General features: G+C 36.7%; 1 protein-coding gene across 1 annotated transcript in view; it reads left to right on the forward strand.

Moving 5' to 3' along the window:
* Positions 1 to 24,925, forward strand: part of LOC129360130 (protocadherin-15-like) — a 151,921-nt gene that overhangs the window by 12,752 nt on the left and 114,244 nt on the right. The window contains exon 3 of the mRNA XM_055030243.1: positions 19,952 to 20,070. Coding sequence (XP_054886218.1) covers positions 19,980 to 20,070 — 91 coding nt within the window. The 5' untranslated portion in view covers positions 19,952 to 19,979. The remainder of the gene's footprint in view (positions 1 to 19,951; positions 20,071 to 24,925) is intronic.

Here is a 24,925-nt window from a genome sequence, read left to right on the forward strand (position 1 = left end):
TTTAATTAAGACTGAACTGAGCCGACAGCTTAAATAGCTGAAATATTTGTAAAAGTACAGTGAAATATACAATATCTATGTTTTTCATTAACATTTCAGTTCAAAAGGATTTGCATGTTTCAATTACCTATAAAGTGTTTCTATATATCCTCAAGGCAGAGAGTTCTGTATTCTGAGTTTCAATGTAAATTATTTAAATTTCAAGTAAGTGCTAGTTTTTAAAATTTGGCAGTATTGTAAATGGACTTGTGCTTTTGTTGGCTTATAATGTTGCTTAAATTTACCTTAACCATAGTAAAACTGCTGTTACAGAAGTTGTTTTAGGTTGTGCGTAGTTTTGAATTACATTTTCCCCAAACAATTATCAAACCACCACTGCAGCCAAAGGTTTCTACTTGTGTTTGTGTTTCTAATGCTGTAATGTGTGTGAGATGCTGTGTGAGCTGGATGATCAATTCAGTTCTGGCGTACAGTCTCAACAAAACCCATCGCATGCAGAAATTATGACAAGATTTAAGTCAGGATCTTAAATTTTGCTTTTCTTCTGCATTGCAGTGTTTATTTATTAGAATATTTTTCAACAAGATTCTGAATCTTCACCTTTAGTCATTCCTGCAAACAAACTTACTTACTTAAGTGCTGATAAGTACTTTGGGAAAGCTAACACTAATATACGATCCTTATTGCTATGATGAACTGCAGGCAACTCAAATGGCTTCTGTTTAAGTATTAATAGAGTTCACTGAAGGGATTGTGAAATACTCACATAAGTCAAGTGAACCTGAGCGGAATAGATGTTAAATTATCTTTCAGTGCTTTCAGTGCTTTGTTATACTCATCAATGAAAGATGAGCAAAGACTGTGATGTGTTTGACAATATGGATGATTGTGGAAAAAAAGACAAATCATCTTATGGCACTTGCTGGCTAAATCTGATGTACAGTTGTACATCATTTTCAAATATGAGCCATATTTTTAAAGTGTAACCCTGCTGCTCGATATAATACATTTGCAAGCTGTAGCAGTCATCAGTTTTAGGGAGTTTACTTGCATTCAGGTTCTACCATTCTGAAATGTATGCTTAAAAGTGGTGGATGCAAGTGTGTGTATGTGCGATCATGAGATTCAAGTGATCCACTCTTTTTTTTTTTTTATTGCTTGAGGGATAGAACTGGAATGTGAACAATGAAGTTGGGAGTTGCACATTCCTTCTACCTAACTTTTATACCAATTGTCCCCAGGTATCACTAGATAAATAATTTCAGAATAAACATAGTGACTGTAAATTGTACACACCTTTGCATCATGAAGAATACGTTTCACTCTGAAGAGGTACTGATCAGATCTTCTTAGCTGGAATGTTTGTCAAATTTGATTTGCGCATACTAAATTTAGCAGAAGACTGAATTCAGAATTTCGTTTTCCCTCCTTTTCTGCTATGAGAGCCTCTTAGTTATTCATGTTAGGAGTAGAAGTGATTTCATGCCACATGTGTAAGAGAACAGTTACCATAATACTAGGTTTTAACAATTATATTAAAACAACAGCCACACTTTTTGGAGCTGATGTCTTCAAACTATCTTTAATGCAGTTCACGTGACTGAAACAGTCTGTGTGAATTCCAAGGAACTCTTATCTTAAGTAGCACTGGTGTCCTTGAGCATCATTTAATTATACTCTTTGATACAAGATGTTTTGCTATTGACTATTAATAGAAACATATAATGCAAATGAATTATCATAAATTAAACTCTGTTGTGAAGCGATATTAATTTTTGCTTCAGTCTAAGTCTATTTAAAAAAGAGGTGTTGTGCGAAGCATTTAAAGAATCCCCAGTAGAAAGTTAAGTGGATGACAACAGAACAAGTGCTGGTGGATACTTGCACTGCATTCTGTTTCCTTCCAAAGTTGCAATTTGGATCTGGAAATGACATCTGTCAGTTGTTCTCACTGACCAGACAAATTGCCAAAAGTAATAAATGGGGAAAAACTGCATTTTTTTTTATCATAGCAACTTTTATTTAAACAGAAGTTGTACAGTTCTATGGGAAGTAACATTTTCATATTTTTAATTTAAAGCCTGGAAAATGTGACTTTTGGAACAATATGAAATGCATAATTAAAACCCATCCTTTAGTCAAACATGTAATGAATATCAACTATTCTTTTATTTTTTTACTTTATGAAACTTTAATGATTAAAAAAATAACTTTGGATGAAATGCATCAAGCTGGAAAAAAAAAGGTTTTATTTTCTTGTTATCTCTTCACTTGTTTTTCTGTGAAGAACATTAATTACTATATAAATGGTTCCAGTACTGCAGGGTTTCAGTTGTTATCTTATGTTGGCTTGCAGCAAGAAAATGGTGGGTTTGAATCACAACTGGACTTCTTCTGCATGGATTTTGAATCTTTTGCTGCATGCATGGGGTCTTTATAGGTACTGTGGTTTTTCCCACAATCTAAGTATGTTTTGAAATGCATGCCTGTATGATTTTTCTTTTCTTTTTTTTTCCCCATCATACATGTCTCTTTATCTCCTCCTATGATAGACTAGTAACCTGTCCAAGGTGTGTACTTCCTCTTGCCCTATGACCGGCACCCTAATCATCGCAACCCCCAGCATACTTTGGCATGTCTTAGGAAATATAATTTCCATTTAGATTGCTCTTGCGTTCCTGTGCTTTGCTTGACTTCATTTTCAACGTTTCATACATTCTAGAAACAACTAATTTTGAGTCTTCCCCAATCTGTACTAGCATTCACACTAAAGCATGCCATTTGTAAGTGCAACATGGTAGCACTTATGTATAGTGTGTCTGCTGATTTTTTTGCTGTATCTCAAGCTCACCCTTGAAAACTAGGAATATTTTCCACCTTTGAAAGAAGTAAAGAACCTAGATGAATTATTAAAATGGGATTTCATCAAAAAGAATTTTTATTTATTCATTTTTTTTTCCGGACATCCCTGTTATAACTTAATAATCACTCTGAAAACATGATTTCATTCACATGCACAACGGAAACTTTTGGACAGCTTCTCAGTATTATTTGATAAGAGACTCGTGGGTAGTGATGCCTGAAATGATTTGGACCCAAGTGCATAGTGAGAAGCTGAGGAGACAGGCACAACTGCAGTGTGCTTTCTTTCTCTCTTTTTTTTTATCTCCTTCTACCTCATTCGTGGTGTTTCAGTTTCCACTGATGGTATTTCACACATTAAGAAGAGATGCTGTGGGTTGTAAGCTTGTGTTATGATTTACTGCCAACCTCTCTGTTTTCCCATGTGGGGAAGGGCAGATACTGCACAGCAAGACCACCATTATCAGATCAGCAGCTGCAGTGTCAGATATCAGAGGTAGTAAACTCTCCATTTCATCTCCACCACCTGTAGAGGAGTGAAATGGATGAAATCCAAAAATGGTAACTATTTGCAGGGAACTAGTATATTATGCTACTGTGATTATGAAAATGACAATGTGGTCATAACACCAGAAAGTGACAAGAATGTTTGAAAACTTCTATTGTAATTGAATGCAGCAACTTCTTAGTTAGGATAATTTTTCCCTTGTTGGTTTAAGTTTTGTTTGCTTCTATTGTTCTTCTATTAATGCGGGTCACTTCCATACTACAGTTGACCTCATAGTAATAGTTTTCATTCTTTGTGCCAGTACAAATTTAGTATAATAACTAATCAAATAATGAAGTTAATTTTCTCCTTGATCATGAGATTTCATTAATTAAATGTAAACCAGATTGAATTTAATGGCCTTGTCACTTTAATTTCTATGTGGGACTTGGTATTAAAGGGGTCAATCCCAAATAGGCATGGGCCGGTTACTGATCTCAATATACACCATGATATGAAAAAGTCACAGTTTCAAGACCACTAAAATATTCCACCGTACAATTTCTGCTGTATAAGCTGTTTTCGTGTGTGTGCGTGTGTGTGTGACTGGTCAAATATAAGGTGTAGGTCAAGTCCCATCGGTCGGATGTAGCTGGACATTGCATTAATAAAAAGATGACTGAGGTCGTGCAGTATAACCTGATTTGTCCTAGCTATCATAGCAGTGGAAATGCAGTTAGATGTAAACTTTATCAGTATATCTTGATTGTGTTATGTGCCACAAATCAAGCAATCAAGTGTGAACATGCACACAGGAGAAGAAAGAAATTTCAACATCACACTCCTGATCTATAAACAGCTTCCAAAGATGGTAAAAGTTGGCAAAGACTATGGAGATTTTGGTGATCAATGACTATGAAGTACCAGTTAAATTTAAAAAAAAACATTTTTTTAGAAGAGCAATGGCTTTGACATTGCTCTTCAAAATGCTTTCTTTATGATCAAAGCATGGTAAAGAAAATGCACATAACACATTTTACAGCTGTAAAAATGTCAAAACCATGAAATTTTTACCGAAGGTTATCATGCCGTCATAATTTCTTACCAGTCCATGCCTAATCCATTTCTTTTTTGTATTTGATTTAAGCTGGTATCAGTGTTTGATCTCTTTGATTAACCTTTAGGAAGTATTGATCTAGAATAAAAGCCAAGTTCTGGAAACAAAGAATTTCTGGGGAAATGCATCAAATGTCACAAGACTGGGTTGAAGAACAAATAGTATTGACTTTGACTGTGGCCAATTATTAGTTTACTCAATATTGAGTGTATTTCTTTACACCAAAAGGAGCTGAGCAATACAAACTGTAATTGAAAGTTGAGCTGAGGCCATTTGCATTATTTATTTGTTTGTTGTGACTTTATTCAAACTGAGTGTGTTCCAGCTGTGTTGACTGGAGGCTTGCTGGCATTACATCTGTGGTTTCTGTCACCACTGCAGAAATTATTTTTGATCAAATACTTCAAATTGTGTAGCGTACATCAGCATCAGCCAAGCTTTTTCGAAGATGTGTGTCACCATTATATGTGGCACAGCAATCAACACCATTCAATTACACATGCTTGTACAACCCAGATGTTATTAAATACTTATTAATGCAATTAATTACATGAATGCAGCTCCAGCCATACTTAAGTCAAGTTGACTGGACATATTTCAAGATGGACACAATAGAAGGCCACCTTGGAATAAAGAGCAAAACTCAACTCAAAGACGTCAGTCAATAAAGCTTTCTAGACAGGTTTGAAATCTTTTAATCATTTCTATGTTGGGTTTCTAAAACAAAAAAATCTCATAACCAGAGTAAGTAAATTACTTATAAGACATTGATACTATAAGCTCATGTTCCCCAATGATAGCATTACAAGATGTGCCGATGATTAATTGCAAAATTGTTTAGGCTATCACTATGATAATCTCAACTGATTGTTGCAAACTGTTTGTTTGAATGGACATTCAACTCATTTAAAAGCCTTGCCTAGTGAGAATTACAGGCCTTAACGTCTGTCAACTTAAATTCCTTTCTTTTTAGTGTTTCAACTAAAAAACATAAAGCATGCCCCCATGATTCATTTTGCGTTGGTGCCCAAAGGCATGTCAAATAAAATAATAGATAAAAATAAGTACATTTGAAATATAAGTAAATGCATCAATAGATTGTAAAATATGACTGCTCCCCATTATTAGGCTAATAATGGGGAGCTTATTTTTAATAGTAGCATTTATGTTACTGCATACACACTCCGAGTGTATGCAGTGCCATATTCATTTAGCTGCCTTTTGTTGTCACCTTCATACTAATCGTGACGAAAACCACAAAATATTGCAATGAAATTTTAAGTCCACATCAGACATCCCTGGAATAGACCGACAACATAGCTGGGTTTTGTCAGAAACTCTGCATATCAATCAGTTAGAAATGTTGTATTCACAAACCTTGGAAAGTCATTCAAACAGAAGATTACATTTCTAAATCTCAATTGAAATAAAGATGAGCGTACATATAAGCTGTTTGTCATGATTAACATGGTATGATTTTCAAATTGCAACATCTGGATACATTTTAGTATGTTTTTTTTATGTTACAGGAAAGTGTGGACTGCACTGCATTGTGTCTGACTTGCCTTTTGAACATGGTTTTAATTCCTCACAGGTTCTCAGAATTGAAAAGGCTTTACACTAAAATAAATTGAGTTCTGTGAACATTCAGGCTATCCTACAAATCTATATGGCACATTGCAGGTGCCAGATAAAGATTTTTATTTGAAAAAGATTGCTTGTGTACTGTTGTGCTGACCTTGGAAAGCAGTGTATTTTATTTTTTTTTTTCATTTCTTTGTAATTGTGATTTTTCTGAAGCATTTTTTTGGGGGTTTTGTTTTTTTTGACAAAACATTTTATTGCTCCCATGTCTGTCTTCCTGTGCTTTTGGAATTACCATACCTTTATGTGCTAAACCCCCAAGACAGAACCTTGTGACAGTCACGGCTGTGCTTATTGGAGCGACAGATTACTAAAAGTCAAAAGAAATCCTTTGTATTGTAACAGCTGCATGTGTTTAAGACCATGTGGTTAAGTGGTTTCTATTGTGCAGGGCGGCGCGCCTTGTGACATGGATAGGTCATTGTTGATGCTAAGCAGATGCAGATCGGTCATGGGCTTGGCTCAGTGAGGGTTTAGGGAATTATGGTGTAGTCATGAGATGACTAAGGCTGCAGGATTAGATTCTTTTAGATCTGAGTCTGATTTTCCCGTCTGAGAAAGTGGGAGATTTAGAGCACTACCAAGTTCTGTTGACATTATGCAGTAGCTGAACAAATTGACTTATTAAATGTTTGTTTAAACATGCCTCTGTCCTCGGTATCATATGTATGTATTTTTATCTTATGTGTACAGTGTATAATCTATGCGTTATCCAGATGTTCAACCTAATCTAGCTGCTTTGTTTAACTAATGTCACAATTGTCTTGTCAGTCTTAGCTAGTGATTTTTTTTCTGTTCCTTTTCTCTGACTCCCTTAAGTTTAATATGCTGTGCTTGATTTGTGGTGATTGCCATGGCTCTAATTCCATCCCTGTTTTAGCTAATCAACTTCATTCATTCTTTATCATGTAGTATGATCAACTGCTTTAAAGTAAACCATCAAATGAAACACACTTCCATTTCCTGTAATTGAGAACATAGTTGACATCTTAGCAAAAACTGTGATTCTACTTTAATTTGACTTTTCTCTATTCAGTTTTTACACAAACTGCTTTTATACAAGAGATTAAGAAGATACTTTTCAAACAAATTCATCGCTACAAGTTAGGATATATTACAGGTTAAAATATGTGCTGGGACAATAGGCTCTAATTTAAGCTACAAAATGGTAAAACTAAGTCATATGGATTTGGATAAACATGTTATGGGAAAATACAGCCGCTAGTAATTAGATTAGACAGTCTTACCTAACAGACCATCAAATTTAGGTAATTTCATTTAGTGTCATTATGAAGATGTGGGCATGCCATTTTGTTATAGTTTAAATTTGTCTATAATTTTAAGAAATGGAAACCTTAATTAACAGAAGTACTTCAATTCATCATATAAATAGTTCAGATTTAAGCAGTTAGGCAAATTTTAATCTGTAGATTTTGGCTGGTTGATTGAGTTGATAAAATAAAAAAAACAACAACAAAAAAAAAAACAACAACAAAAAAAAACATGATTGACTAATTGATCTTATGAGCTTGAATTAACAGGTTCTAATTAAGAAAAAAAATTTCCAGTGTCACAATTTTTTATATAGCATGCTTCTCAGACAGTGCTTTATTTACAAAGACAGAGCATAAAAATGAAATATCAAGTACTAATGAATAACAACTCCCTAGTTATGACTACAAACTTGATTTGTTTTGAGGCATTGCTTTATAGATTCATAGAGAAGTTTTAATGTTCTGCGGGAACAAGGGCTGTGATGACACATCCAGCTCATAAGATGAGACGATGCACAATTTTAGGATGAGCCAAGAATGTCGTAATCCTTTTCTGAAAGCATAGAATCCCTTTTTTAAGTAAATGGGTTAAATATTTTATGGATTACAAATTCTTTTAAACAATGTGTACTCAATAATTTAATTTATGACCCTTGTTTTATTCTATGTAATTTTGTGGTGCTAATACACATACTGTTATTCTATGTATAATTACAGTATGTATCCATACAGTATGTACACAGACTGGTACTCCTTATGTGTCGGGTCTTATCATTTCCTTTGGTCATAACTTTCATAGTCAGTATTGACAGATGTCTTTTAAAAACTGTTTTTGTTCACCATAATTTTTATATATTTGTCGCACAGCAAAGAACATCCTAAAATACGTTTCTCTTTTTGCTATTGGATTTCTCTGTGAAACAGCAACCCATAAAGGAATGCTCAAGATTTGTCATATTTACACTATTCCGGCCTATGACATGACGGCACTCAGAGCTCTCTCTTATTTTTTTGTTACTGCAGGCAAAAATAAAAATTGCATAATGGTGTACTTCCATTTCCCATGGTTTTTGCAGCTAAAGTAACCAATCTTAACTTCCTAGCCTTTTTGCTTGCATTTGCATCCTAGAGAACCTGGTAAAGCACACTTTAACACAGGTTGAAAAGTAATAAAAATGTTGTGTAATCAAGCAAACGGTGAACATGGCATGCATAATGGCTTTTCATTTTTATGTCAAGTGAACTGAGATCACTGTTTGCGCTCAAGGCCACTCTCTCCCATTGCCACAACAGTGTGGTGAACCTTCACTCAGGCCTCACTCATCTCATAATAGAAATTATATCATCCTGCAGCAGGGAACACCTGTGGTGTTAGTGACTGAAGACAAACAAGTTGAATTACATTTTTATGTCACGTAATTAGGATTTATTAAAGCCAATTACCAAATCTGATGTCTAATGGCATATGCATCAGACATATGCCAACTTGATTGCACCTGGCATTTTAGCATAACTTTCATGTTAATATGTACTTAAATAGAAACATTTTCTCCGAAACATAATTTAATCAAACTAAGGGCAGCAAAACATGCCACCGTTGTGCTTTGAGCATTTTAAGCTTAATTGGTTGTGATACTTTTGTTGTTTATGCAGTTAAATAAGCATATTGGATAAAATCCTGCAGATTATGTATCAGTGTTTTTAATTATTTTATCACAACAGAAAATTAAAACCATTTATAACAAGGCTGCTTAAAGTGTTTTTATTAATGCTACAGGTTTTTTTTTTTTTTTTTTTTTTTTTTTTTTACTTTTATGTTGGTACCTATTTTATGCTAAGAAAGAAATAAGAAAAATGTAATTTTTGTCAGCATTTACTCAAGAAGTGAAATTCATATATTTTATAGATTTAACAGATAATGTGTGATGTATTATTTTGGTATTTTGATAAATTGTGAGTTTAACCATTGAAAAAGAAAATATGTCGTATGTATTTAGTTCTACTCTGCTTGATTAGCAAGCAAACTAGCCTGGTCTAAAACCCAAATAGAATCTGTGGAGTATTTCCAAGAGGAGGAGACACCAAAGTCAATAATGCAGACAAGTTGAAAGCTATTAAAGGAACCTGAGATTCGCTCGCATATCAGCACTACCACAAGCTGATCACCTTTATGCCACCTGCATTGACTCAGTATTTAATTCAAAAGCATCCGTGACCAAGTGCTAAGTATTTCAACTGTACATCACAATAGCCTGCACATATTTTTCAGTTAGTTAACGTTCCTGTTTGAAAAATCTTTAGCTTTTTTTTTTTTTTTTTGGAAGACATTCCACATATCCAAGCTTGCATTTGAGTAGCTTGAAGTTGATGATTTGCTGTTTAAGCACAGGGAGGTCCATCCTCCTTGGCGCATTCCCAGTAACGCGTAAATTGTTTGGAGTGGGCTGTGCTTTTGGTCACATGAAACATGATGGGACTGCTTGTAGGATTTGGGATTGGGTACTAAACAGCGTTATGTATTCTCGAAAATTGAAACTCCATCCCTCCCCATCGGTTCAGTGTTGGTTTTTCGATTTCGACAAAGATGGCTTTCTTCTATAGCAACATGTCTGTAGGTTTTACTGGTTTACTCTTCAGAGGAACTTGCCATTGTTAAAGATCACATGCTTTTCTGTGTCACTTTGTGATTGTCGAAAACTGAATATATGTTCCGCCCCTTTACAGTTTATACCATTAAGCATAAACTGAGATGGGTCAAAGCAGTCATTAAAAATATTCAGTTTAGGGAAAAGTTGTATCATTGAATATAAAATGGGGAACAAAAAATCTAATGTGCAATATCTTTGTAAACTTTAAGAAGAAAAAACAAACAAAGTTCATTTTCAATAGGCAAAGTGTTAAAAAAAAACAACAACAAAAAAAAAACACTGGTTGCAACACCATTAACTTGCTGCTTGATTTGGGAAATTTGCCTCCATCAATCCAGTCTTTAAAATTATGCTTTCAAAAGACCTGGGCCGGAGGTACAGCACACACGTTACAGTGTCCTCTCAACCGTCTCTTTGTCTCTGTGACCAAATTGTCTCAGTTAATAGATTGTCTCTCTATCTTTAAACTACAGGTGGGCTGTGGAGATACACACTGAGGCAGAGAGAGATAAGGCTGTATCAGCAGCGGCTTGTCAGGGAGTTTAGCCTGATCTCTTCTGTTTTTATATTTGAATGCTATCTCCCACTGAATGAAAGTCTTCTGAACCCTCACCCAGCACTACTCAATTCCATCATTAGAGTACTGATGTTACTAATTACTTTTATGAGTTGATATGGCTCTTCTGTCGCACACATAATGATGAAAAATGTCTGCCTCTGTAATGTGTATTGTAATTATGTTATTTGCGTTTTATGGATTTTCTAAACATGAATGCATTTGTTCTGAATGTGACTGAAGAAGTATCACCTCTTTTGTTTAATAGAATAGAATAGAATAGCATTTATTGTCATTGAACAGGATTCAACGAAATTTCTATTGCAACTCCCGTGCAAAAAGTCAAAAAATATAATAAATAAACAAATACACAATAATAATAATATATACAACTAAAATTAACTAAAGGCACTCAACCACACCAAAGAAGAAGCAGCAGGTCCAATTATGGTAAAGTGCAGATGATGTGACAGTGCAAGTGCAGAACAATATGGCTGTGTGGGGGTTGGGGTGTGGGGGGGGGTGTATGTGAGGTTATGATATGTGTGGGAGGGGGCGGCAGGGAGTAATGGCTCTGACGGCTGTGGGGAAGAAACTGTTTCTCAGTCTGTTTTGTTGTAGTCCGTATATTCCTGTACCGCTTGCCTGATGGCAGCGGCACAAACAGTCTGTGGCCCGGGTGGCTTGAATCCATGGCTATGGATCCAGCTCTCTTCTTGACCCGGCCTATGTAAATAGAGTCCAGGTCCGGGAGGGGGCATCCCACAATGCCTTGTGCTGTTCTCACCACCCGTGTCAGTTGTTTCCTCTCCAGTGCTGTGCAGCTACCATACCACACAGTCACGTTGAGGCAGAGGACGCTCTCGATCGTTGCCCTGTAAAAGTTCACGAGCAGCCGTGAGGAAAGTCCAGCCCGTCTCAGTTTCCTGAGGAAGAAGAGCCTTTGTTGTGCTTTCTTCACCAGGTGGGAGGTGTTGGTATTCCAGGAGAGGTCAGACGTGATGTGGAGGCCCAGGAACTTGATGTTGTCCACACGCTCCACCTCTTCTCCATCTATGAGAAGGGGAGTGTGACCCGTCCTCCTGGACCTTCTGTAGTCCACAATGACCTCCTTGGTCTTCCCTGTGTTCAGCACCAAGTTATTGGCTGAACACCACTGAGTGAGCTGCTGAATCTCCTCTCTGTAGGGTCTCGTTGTTGTCTGAAATGAGACCCACTACTGTTGTGTCGTCCGCGAACTTGACGACTGTGTTGGTGGGGTGGATGGCAACGCAGTCGTGTGTAAACAGGGTGAAGAGAGCTGGGCTGAGCACACAGCCCTGGGTGTGCCTGTGTTGAGGACCAGTGGGGACGATGTTGAGCCACCTATTCTCACCACCTGAGGCCTGTTGGTGAGGAAGTCTCTGATCCAGTGGCACAGTGAAGCAGGCAGCCCCACCTTGAGTAGCTTCAGCACCAGCTTGTCTGGGATGACGGTGTTAAATGCTGAGCTGAAGTCTACAAATAGCATCCTGACGTAGGTGTTGGGATGCTGCAGATGGGTCAGGGCTGTGTGCAGAGTGATGGAGACAGCATCCTCTGTTGACCGGTTCGCTCTGTAGGCGAACTGAAGGCTGTCCAGGTCTGCAGGGATGAAGTGTCTGATGTACCTCAGAAGAATCCTCTCAAAGCACTTCATGATCACCGGGGTCAGAGCGACGGGCCGGTAATCGTTCAGGCTGGTGATGGTCGTCTTCTTCGGTACAGGGATGATGGTGGAAGACTTGAGACACTCAGGAACCATGGTGAACTGCAGGGACAGATTGAAAATGTCCAGAAACACTCCTGCCAGCTGGTCGGCGCACGTTTTCAGCGTCTGGCCTGACACCTTGTCCGGTCCTGTAGCTTTGTGGGTGTTGATCCTCCTCAGGGTGGACGTCACCTGGTGCTGCTGCAGGACGAGAGGCTGGTACTGCTCTTCCAGTCGGGGTAGATGTACAGCTTCTCTGCTGCCCACTGTGTCAAAGCGGGCAAAGAAGCTGTTTAAGGTGTCAGGCAGGGTGGGGTCGCGGCTGGTCAGCTGAGTGCTGTGTTTGTAGTCCGTCATGGTCCTGATGCCTCTCCACATGCTTCGGGGGTTGTTGTTGATGAAGTGTTCCTCAATCCGCTGTTTGTACTGGAGCTTGGCCTGCTTAATTCCTTTTTTCAGTTCCGACCGGGCCCTGCTATAAGCCAACCTGTCTCCAGATCTGTAGGCAGCATCCCGGGCTTTCAGCAGGGCCCGTACTGTGCTGTCCAGCCATGGTTTCTGGTTTGGAAACACTTTTATGGTCTTAACAGGGAGGACAGCATCGTGCAGAACTGAATATAGGACAGAACGGACGATGAGTATTCCTCCAAGTCTGCTCCGTCCCTGAACACACTCCAGTCTGTGTGCTCAAAGCAGTCCTGAAGTGCAGAGGAGGCCTCCTCAGTCCAGACCTGAACTATTCTGGTGGTCGGCTTAGTTCTGCAGGCCAGAGGCTTGTAGACAGGAATCAGCTCCACTGAGATATGGTCAGACATGCCCAGATGTGGACCTGCTACAGCCTTGTAGGCTCCGGGGGTATTGCAGTAAACCTGATCCAAAATGTTATTGTCTCTGGTGGGAAAGTTTATGAACTTGTGGAATTTGGGAAACACAGCCTTCAGTTCCACGTGGTTAAAGTCCCCCGCCACAATCATGGCCGCCTCCGGGTGTAGTTACTGTACACCAGAACTAAGAAGACTGAATCATGTTCCTGTTACGTATTTGATTGTAAGACTGCTGCCAACCCGAGATTGTCTTGCGGTTTGAGGAGTTGAGTTAAGCTGATTTGTTTCTCTCTTCTACTACCCCACAATAACATCCTACAGTAACTATACTTTTTTGATTGCCTGCTTTATGTATAGCTCAAGCTCTTGATAATGGATGGCTGTTGTGCAGAGGGCAAAGCATGGCTGTCCACATGCTGAAGTGTTTTAGAGCAGTGAACCTTGAAAATTAGGGCCAGTGCTGTTTAATATGCTGCTGTTGCTGCATGAGTAAGAGGGTGAGGATGATGCAAATGGAAAGCTACATAAATGCACTTATGTACTATTTCCATTCTCAAGTTGGGCTAAAACTTGTAAGTTGTGGTTGGATAGAATTTTTGTGTTTTTATAAATGGGAAAAAATTTACTCTGGCCCTACTTAGTAAAATACAAATCCAATATGGTACTTGTGGAATACTCTTCATATGACTACTTTAGATTTTAATGGTTACTTCTTTGAGTATTGATGGATTTTTACCTACTGTTGATATACTGTAACTAAGTGAGAAGCTCACAAATATATGATCTGGAGTTAAAAGTCTTATGCTGATTAAAATAATAGAGGCTGATTTTAAATTAATTCAACTACATCATGTGTTGAGAAATACCACTTACTATTTCGGAACTATTTTCTTCCTCAAGAAGTAACTTGTTTTACGTTTTGTAAAAGCAGCGTCCCTAAACATCCTGTTCTGTAAACACACTTTAGGTGAGAACATCGAAGGACTTGACATTAGAAAACCAATTACAACAAAAGTGTGTAGCAGCAGGAGAAACATGATAAAAGCTTGTTTCTTAAATGTTTGGGTGCATATTTTCTGCAGACATACACAGAGATAAATTGCTAAAACATTAACAATGGATGTGTCTTGTTTGTATTTTAGCATTTCATCTCAAGAAAGACTTTCCCTTTACTAACCAGAGGACATATTCAAAATTTCTTTAATGCTTATTCACATAACATATGAGATTTTTCTTTCATGCCATAAATTTAGTTTTCTTCCTTTTCTATCAGTAACCTTTACATCAACCCTTTAATCAACAAAGAAAGTGATGTCCTGAATGCATGAATATAATGTACAGTTTTCTTAATTAATTCTTAAGAGTTTAATTAATAGATTTTTAAAGATTTTTTAAATTAATGTTGATCCTTGAAATTTACATGACTAACTGGTAATTTTTAATAAAGAGATAAGTTAAATACACAAGTTAAAGAATCAGCTTTGTAATGTATATATATACTCAAAATAAAAGGAAGTTGAACTCTACGTTGTTGACCTGGCTCTTGCAGACTTTTAGCTTTTACTAGGCCATTCAGCTTTGAAGATGTTGTAAAGCTGTGGGCAAGTCAAACATACATTTCCCCTGAAGGAAACACTCCTACACTATTTCTCTGCTTCCCACATCACTTTTTTTCACTATAATGAAACAGATGGCTGATTTCAGGTTTTAAAAACCTGAACTTGTCTGTCTTCCCTTTTGCTCCTGTACTCTTTCTCAGACAACTGCCTTTGAAATGAAAGAGCACTGCAGAATGCTCACCTTTTTATATTTATTATTAGAAATAGATATGTTGTACTTGTAATCCAAGGGATTTGCAACCAAGTAGGACGACTTTCTTGAAATGTACAGAATGTGTATTGAACTTAAAAACACAACAGGCTATTTACAACATAGAATACCTGTGCAGAAAAACGAATAAATAAAAAGCAGAAATATCATTAGCAATGAGTAAAAAAGAGTGCAATGATTATGCAAATGCCAGCAGGGTTGTAAACACTTTATCTGGAATGTAGGTTTCATAGTCTCTGCCACAGTTGGCCTCATCACAACTGAGGATGACTTGGAGCAGACCATAAACAGACCATAAACAGATAATGTGAAAAACTTTTTTTTTCTTCATTATTATTGCACTTATATTCAAAAACAACTGATAGAAAGAGATTAACACATTTTCATGTTAAATTTCTAAACATTATTGGGTCAAAGTGATCTTAACATCATCTTTGTGGTGATTTATTTAATCCCTGTTATACTTTATGTTGATATTGTAAACTTGTTAAATGTTCAGTATGATATATATATATATATAAATAAAGTGGATTTCTTTTCCTCACAATGATTCAGAAAACTGTTTTTATAAAGACAAGATGTCTAAAGCTACATGTAACAAAAAAAAATGTTATTCAGTCGAAGCAGCAAGCATGTTCCAAGGTATGCTATAAACTACAACATAATTATAGAGGCTCAATGTGGTAAGTAATTTAAAGGGAATGTCTGAATAAACAGAACATGAACTTGTTTATTGTGATAAGCCAGAAGTGCTCTTATAATGATGACTTACAGCAAGAGAATATGATGTTGGCGCAAAGTTAATTATTTCTTTTTTGTTCTGAAAAGACACACGGTTACTTAATACAGTGTTTACTCTTTAGTCATTATTATGATCCTACAGCTAACATGACCAGATTGTTTTGAGCCCTTAATAGTCCACGGTTGACAAATATTACTAGCTAATAATTGAAGTGCACCCTTGCACAGAAAAATGTGTACATGAGGTGCCATCCCTCTCAGAACTGTTGCTTCTTTCAGAAGGGTTTTTAACCATCAATTTGTTTGATTGGTGTAACAAATTTTATGTTAATTTGGTCTCATAATTTCTCAGACCTCAATCCATTTGAGCGTCTTTACTTGATTTGTCACTTTCACTATGCTGTTAATATTTCATGAAATGACTACAGAGGAAACTTTTCAATTAAGCTTTTATTCAGGAGAAGCTACGTTCAGTGTGGAAAGGTTTTTTTCTACATCTATTTTGGGATGTTATGCATTAAGATAGAGTAGAGTGGCACAACTTAACTGTTTAGAGATTTAAAGTGAGTGTTGCTTGTTTTCAGATGTTGAAAATTGATTTCCATCCATTATGTGACTCACAAAAGGACTCTTGAAAACCTCAGCCATTTTTTTTTTTTTTTTTTTTTTTTTTTTTGGTTATGTACCTCTTTGAGCACTCTTGAGTTGTCCACTTCATAAAGTTTGCAGGAGGATTCCTGCTGGCCAATGTAAATCACATACAGTGTTCCCATGTCAAACAGGAGAAGATTTGCAGTAAGCTGCTGGAGGAAATGTCTTCTCTCTTCAGGGTGGCTGGTTGTTCAGGACTGACTTTTCTAGTGAAAGGGATCAAAGCAATCATGGTTGGCCCTCTTAAGAAAGATAGATGTACAAATGTGAAGAATCAAATCTGCTTCAAAAGAGAACACCACTGGGAGACTGAGAGATGAGAGGGCAGTGAGTGAATGGGAAACCGGTGTGAAATCGCTCTTGTTGCCACACCACGAGAGAAGAGAACATAGCAGTCTCCTGCTGTTCAGAGTTCTCACAGAGTACATCAGTTCATAATGTGCTTGGGTGTATGTCAGGCAAGACTTCAAATCAAATAAGCACTTATTGTGACAAAAACAATTATCAAATTGTTTTTTGTTTACAGTAAAAGCATCTATTGTTACGATAAAGACACAAGGACTGTAGAATATTAACAGTGAGAATGTTCCTACTTTCAGACAGATGTCTGGTTTCTATTTAAGATTTAAAAACAACTAAATATTAACTTAATCCAGACTTTTTGACATTTTCTTATCTTGTTTTAGTTATTGTAAGAATAAGTGCACAAACGAACATCCGTCTGGTCTGTCTGTCTGACAGAAATCAAATATGTCGTCTGAGTTTGTATATTGACCTTTTTTTTTGCTGCACTAAGGTCTGTGTGTGACCAAAACTGTCTCCAGCATTTGCTTCGGTTTACTCTCACTGGTCTTAGGATGTGTAACTTGATCTGAAGGTTTACAGCTTCAGTAGATGTGACTAGGAAATGTTTAATCAACTAAAGATAATGCAGAGGCTGCTTCTAATTTTCATTTGCATTGACTTTCAATACACACTTAATATGTTTCCAAGTTTCTTATTTGAAGGTCTCTTCAGCTTTTTTCTGAATATTTAATTTTGCTTAAAAAAATCACTACCTCCTAAAATAAAAAAAAGCAATCACAACAATAGCTTTGACAGTTTAAAAAACAAATGTTTCTGGTTCTGCTAGTGTCAATGGGGCATAATGAGAACAGTTGTAATAATGCTATTTATAAGTCCTTTTGTGGTTTTTGATTTTGACACCCTGACTTTAGCTAAAATCCTAAATATTGTAAAAGTGTTTGTTGTGTTTACACTTTTTTTCTGTTCTGCTTTTTTCATAGACTATTACGAGTATAGCAAGTGTAGACAGTGCAAGTTAGTTTGTTTATCTGGGCACTTTGATGTAAATTTATTGAAAGGCTGTGGCGGTTTCTCACAATATCAAAATATAACGAGCTCCATGCTAATTTTCAACTTTACTCTTTGAGCGACACTGAAAGTTCCAATAAGATCAATACATGCATCTTGCTAGTCTTTGGAATAATGCCAACCTGAAACACTTGCAGTAAAGCAATTTTTTTTGTCTGTTACATAAAGTTGGATATGTGACCTCTACTTAATTTTTAGTATATTAGGCTATATTGATTTTTAATAGCAAAAAAAAAGAAGCCAACAGCAGACATGTCTCATCCTGTTTGTGTTTCTGTATCAGCCAAGAACTCTATTTTCAGAAGTAGAAGCACATTTCCCTCAGATAATCTTCCATAAAGCTTTCTCACTTGATTCCTGAGTGTCCAGATGGGATTTTCCAGACATTGTTCAGTGTTTGTATAACAAAAATGGCTGAAGTGAAACAAAAAGGTAGATTTCCATTTGAAATGAAGAGCTGATGGCCTGCAAAGCATCTTTGATTTTTTCAAGTCTGCTTTGATATGAAGGCAGTGATGCTTGTGAGTGGCCTGTGGTTCTCATCCAATCAGAATGTGGCGTGAAAGCTGATTTCTTAGCTTACCGCCTGCTTACAAAAGGAACCTTGTGAGGAAGGTGTGACATCAAACACTATAGATAGATGGAAATGCCTTCATTCCTCATAAAGTGGCCTTCCTCCATAGCTTAAATTGGCAGCACGGATCAGAGTCTCTATGCTATTAGACATTATGTTTTTGTTTTTTTTTCCTTGATCCTCTGCAGGTTACTTTCAATCTAATATTGCAGTGTGGTTCATCACAATCTGCAGAAAAAAAAAAACAAACAAAAAAAAGCCATCAGTGCTGCATGCCCTTCTTTCAAATACAGACTTGATGCCTCGCATTTGCAGTTTTTGCTTGGAATTTTGAGCAGGAGTAACAATATTATCCTTCAAATTTATTCTCCTGATCAATGAAGAATAGTTTTACTTTTTTGACTTACAAGAAAGATGGGTAGATTTTTATTTATTTATTTTTTTATGTGGAATTACTTCTTCTACAGATAATTACCAGTTGCACACAATCTTCTAAAATGGTGTTTTTAATGTTGGTGTATTCTTTGTGTATTTTTACATATTTCTACAAAATTATTTTGCCACTCCCTCTCCTTCCTTTATGTTTGTCCAAATTGGTTTAATTATTAATACTCTGAGTGCTTTCAGAAGTCTGAGCTTAGAGGTGGTATTTTCTTCAAACTCTGGTTGAGTCTGTTCTACGTTAAACAGAAAAAAAGGTCAGATTTACTAAATTTTCTGCTACTTGGAAATTCTTTGCTAATTGGACCAGACAATGCCAGGCTTGTAGCAAACCTATCGCTCCCGTTAAGCATCAGCTAACTGTGGCCATCACTAGCAAACTGATATATAATATTAATAATGAACATTTTATTTTGGTGTCCTTCAAGACATCTAATTACACATTACAAGAAAAACACACAAAACAAGAATACAAGTTCATCTAAAAATTAGACTTAGTATGCACTCGATTAAGTTTGACTTGGAACCACAGTATTTATGCAAAACATGGTTGAATTTTTAGCTGAATTTATTTCTCTTGAAAGCATCCCAAAATGACTGTTTTGTGATTTTTCTGCTTGTATAAAAACAATTTGAAATTAACTGATGTGAAGTAAATTTAAGTAAAGTAAAAGGTTGTGATGAATGCGCTACGTGAGATAAATCATGTTTTATGTTTGTCTAAGACGTGAAAAAATTGTCCATTTGCTCACCGAAGGGGAAATAATTTTTCATAATGGAAAAAGCAAGATGATTAAAATACCAACAAAATGTTCAAGATGGTGACCTTTAAATAAACTTCTCTACTTGTGGAACAGTAATGAAGAAATGACTGCAATTTTTTTAAGTGGATATTTTGAAAACTAAATCATTGGGTTTATACTTTTAGTGAGTATTTTAGACACAAGTTCTTTCTCAGAAAAAAAAAAGATCAATGTATTGTATAAGTACATTGAACATTGGCAAAGGAGATTAATCTCTTCTCGAAAAAATATTGACCCAATGAAAATGCTTTTTTGGTTAGATCTGCACAAGGGTTCTATCTCGTGTATTAGTCACATCTGTGCAAGCAAAAACCCTTCAGGGTGTGCTGATACATGAATGGCGTAAAATGTTTATTTTTTTTTATTTTCATTTTTTTCCCTCTTTGCTCTATCCAGGTGGGCAGGCAATAAGGCTTGACAGAAGATGCGACGGGGGCGGTGGCTTGTCAGATGGCTGGGGACCGGAATGGCAATCCTCGCTTTGCTTACCCACAGCTGGGGCCAGAATACAGAAGGTATGAGCGGCCTGTACCTAGTCGATCATTCTTTGGCATCTCATTTTTCCACACTGCAAAGAGGAAACATACAGGATGTGTAAAGTAATTCTTATTTTCTCTGTAATATAACCTGCTTTATCTCCCATTGGCACAATTTGTTGTTTTTGGAAAATGATTCGCCAGAAACTGGTGCTGTTCTTTGTTGGATACGCTTGGAAAATCGTTCAAAAATTTTGGGACGTAAAAGTCACCACTTAAAAGATTCTTCATTCATAATGAGGTCTGCAAAATAAATACAGCATGAGTTATGCCAATAATATCCAATAAACTGCAAATAAAGCTAGTTATTTTATTTCACTTGTTGAAGTTAAGGAGGTTCACAAAATTTGAAGTAGACTGTAGAGACCACTGAGAAGTCACATGATCACCCAACGCTGTACAAAGTTCTGCTATGAAAAGAACATCAGTCTATCCAAAACTTGAAAAAGTATTTATTTAAGGGATGAGTTTGAATTCAGCTTTTTTTTTTTTTGCTACACAGTTCACTGATCACAGAGGATTCTCTGAATATTTTAGGTTTTCACGCTGAGACTGCGGTTTTTAATCTTCCAGTCTCAGCTCAGAGAGTTTGTGGCAATTGCCATTTAAAAGCAAACTCAAACTGTATGAGACTGACATTTTTGATTAAACACAGGTGCAGCGCAAAGCTGCACACACAGTGAGATATGCCACAGTCTCTTAAGTGAATAGCAATGTCACTTATCTACTCTCTCAAAACCTTATGCTCTTTTGTTTTAAAACGGTTTCATTTAGTCTTTCCTTGGCTTCTTTGATTGTTTCACAGGTTGAAAACACTTTGATTAGAGCTACACTTGCTGAATAGTTTATTATAAGTTAAAAGTTTCTTTATTGCTTCCAATAAAAATCTCTTAACAGTTTACAGAGTAATATTAGTGTCTATTTATCATAGTTGAAACACTTGCCTATTCTGGTCATCAGTTTAACAATTTCTAATTTTGGATTAAATCTTGAATTGAGGTCAAGTCTGCATTTCTCTGTCAATTATCATAACAAGATATCCGAAACCAAACATTATGGAAAAGCAATATAATAAATTTTAAATGTCTCCTATGGTATTTAGGGATACTGATTTGGGAATCAATATTTTCTCTGTTTTTCAGAATGTCTAATGTAGTCAGAAATGCTTGGTAATAGTTATGTTGTGTATCTTTTTTATCTTTAAGGTGAATATATAACAGTTCAGTTGTCTGGTCAGCACATAATATACACATTACACTATTTTGCCTCAGTCTTGCTGTCTCTCAGTATTGTGACTTTGACACAATTTTCCTTTGGTAGGAAAAGTGTGTAATTTTCCCATGTCTTGTTATTTTTTCAAATAGCATAATTTTTCATGTGTCTATTTTTTAAATACAGATGACAAGTTATAAACCTCCCTCCTACAGATTTTTGTGGACATTAAAAAATATTGTAAAGAACAGCTTCAAATGCGAGTTTAAATGATGAAGCAATGACCTAATATCTTTCTATGCAATGCAGAGGCTCTTAATGATAAAGTTATACTTCAACATACTAAATGCTTGACGCAGCTGAGAAGTGTCTGATCTACAACCTAAGTGGTTCAGCTCATAAATATTTGATAACTTAGGGGTGCTCGCTGACCGTGTAAGAAATATTGAACTTTGACCACCTGTAACAGATCATTGAATATGGAAAAAGAATAAAGGATATGGTGACTGCATTAAGTAAATGACTTTGTCCTTATGTTACTTACAAAATGTGAAACATCACCTTAATGTATGATGTGTGTTCAGATATACCATTATTTATAGAAAGGCACTAGTGTGACCATGACTTGATAATCATTTACAGTGATTTACCATTTCTAAATACTGGTTTAAGTTTCTGAGTATATGACTTAAACAGGAGGACATAAGAGGATCAAAAGGTGTGTGGAAGAAAAAAAAAACCTGTTCAAGCACTGCTGTATTTTATTTTATTTTAATTTTGTTTCATTTTTCAGGGCATTTATTGGTTGAGAGTTAGTGTCCTCACACATTTTTATCTTTAATCTGGAAACCTGCTCTTGTGCAAGTTTGACTTTCAGCATCACCTACCATCTTGATAAACCAGTGCAAGAGGTGAAACAAAATTATGTATAATGTATACAGTTTTATTCAATTGCTATTTTTAAGACATTTTTTTTTATTGGCTTGGTATGACATTTTTTTTCCAATATAGGCAATGCATTGAGTATCTTGAAGATTGGCTTGTGACATTCCAAAATGCTAAAGATCAGAGTGACAAGAGTCACAATAGGTTTTTCATTTAACTGAGTGTTGCTGTTGTTGTAGACAGAAATGACTTGGACAGAAATTTTCTCATATTGGATCAGTGGGTGCGTGTATGTGTGCGCGCGTGCCTGTGTGTGGGCAAATTTCCCACAATGCCATAGTCTGACGATGAAGTGTGTGAATCTCTGATGGTGAATTTTCCACTCAACATCAGCTGGGGTTGATGTTACATTTGTTGTCATGATTTTCACTCCTCCCACCATTGCATTATTATTTCTGTTAGAAACCAATTCTGCCCTGTGCAAGGTCTCCTTTGGCTTCTGGGGACATAAAGACTAAGTCTGTAGCTATAACCAAATCTTAAATATTATGTTTTCACTCACTTTAAGTAGGACTGACCCAATATATCGCAATATAACAAGTGATAAATGTCTGCAATATTTATACTGCAACAGACTGCTTGGATTACAAGCTGCTTGGATTGGCTGCTGTATTCCAAGTGTTAAGAACCTTTTACATATCGGTGTAATATTTAGCTGGTTGAAAAGTGTTGCACGGCAACAGATCCTCACACAGGGCACAAGTGATGCTGTCCAAAATGCTTAAGAGTGATGAAAGTACAGATAAGAAAGAGTAAAAAAGGCAAATATCGCAACTGATGTCATCACCAGTGAAGGAAAAATTATACTTGCTCTTTTGGAAAAGAGAAAAACAAACAAAAAACACAAACCTGTGATATTTGTGTTGATTTCCCTCCGGTCTGATACATTTAAATAAAACATAACCACCCATCTTCATTAGTAATCAAACAAGTAAACAGAGTTCACCTGTGTTTAATTTAACCTCAGAATAAACGCATCTGATCTGTGAAGCTCTAACAGGTGCAGAGCTGTTGTGAAGGTGGTCGGCATTAAAATACAGCACAATACTGGAAGAATACCTCTTAGATGATGACTTGAAACAGGCGTAAAGGAGGACAGTGACGTCAAACGGTCAGCTCTGCAGAGTAATGATTTGAATTATATTCATGTGTCCAAATGATCCAGTCAATCTTTAGAACATAAATCAGATCAAGTATCTTTGTTACGACTTAGAAATTAGTATCTACTCATACCATCCATTCAGTCTGACTGAGCTGGAGATATTTTGCTAAAAGAACAGGGGCATCTTTTAGCCTGACCAGTGTAAAAGTAGTTGAGACACACTCCACCAGCAACAGCTCTAATTTCGGCAAACGGTAGCTCTTCAAAGTGTTTAATTCTTTGTGATAGTGTGTTACATTACACCACGCATAAGCCTTTGATTGTAACACAATACAATTTGAACAAATTAAAAATATATTTTTATAAAAAACTATATTTAGACCAGTGTTTCTCAATCCTGGTCCTCAGGGACCACTGCTCTGTTTGGAGTTTCCCTTCCGCGAAACACCTGGCCTGAATAAGTGGGTGATTAACAGGCTTCTGCAACACTTAATGGAATGCAGCAGCTAATGCTATCATTTGAGTCAGATGTGCAGGAGCAGAGACACATCTAAAATATGCAGGGCACTGATCCCAGAGGACCACTGCTCTGACTTGGTCTCTCATAGATCTAATCGGTGTGAATAATCAGAGGTAATTTATTCATGCTTATTAGAATATAACAGTGGGAATCTGATTGTCCAGGACAATTTGGACAAGTCACTTTTGCAGAATTACCTTCCGATTGCCAACACTTTATTAGTTTGCAAAAGTTGCAAATGTTTAATTTAAAATGAATCACCTTTTTTGATGAATAACATTTTGATTATGCATCAATATCTAAATATTTCCCAATACGGGATGGAATAGAAAAAGCCTAATATTTTTCTTTTGTTATTGTAAGTCCAGTGTTTTATCGCACTTTAACAGTGACGAATGAAATATTTAAATCCATCCCAATGCTTGGCAGAGGGCCACATTGTGTCTATACATGCAAATCTCCCACTCCACAAATCCAGATGTCACCCAAATCCACGTACACTCACAGGTGCTTAACTCCTCTCAGCAGTATCTGGGATTGTGCATCAGTTAATGTAGCTGTGGACACTTCTGCCATCAGCCTTCCCTTTCAGTCTTCCTCCATCTCGATTCAATCCTTCTCAGCCTTTCGCATCTGCACTTCTATTCTGACCCACAATAGTTTGTCTATTTTTGGGATTGTCTGATAAGGAGCCAGATGTGCAGACTGTGTCTGACAGCAGCCTTTGCGGTCCGTGGGGTGGGGGATGCTGTGGAGAAATGAGGGGAGGAGGAGGAGTTTTTAATCTGTTCGCCACCAGGCTGTAATCAGGCCCTGGGCTTTACAAAAAAGGAGGGGGAGAGGGAAGGCACTGTTGTGAAGTGTGAGCCGCCTGTGGTGTGTTCCAACAGGCCCATCCTGGAGCACAGTGTGTGCGTGCTGATCTGTGCACTTAAACTGTGATTGCAATATTTGCCCTGCTCTCTGTGTGGTTTCCCTATGGGGGAATAAAGGGAGTGGGGCAATGAGGGGGTAATCTTAACTAGGAAAGTGGAATCTGCCCAGGAGAAAAGTAA

Source organism: Poeciliopsis prolifica, unplaced genomic scaffold (assembly GCF_027474105.1).
Source record: "Poeciliopsis prolifica strain line A6 unplaced genomic scaffold, Auburn_PproV2 SCAFFOLD005, whole genome shotgun sequence".
Lineage (NCBI taxonomy): Eukaryota > Metazoa > Chordata > Actinopteri > Cyprinodontiformes > Poeciliidae > Poeciliopsis > Poeciliopsis prolifica.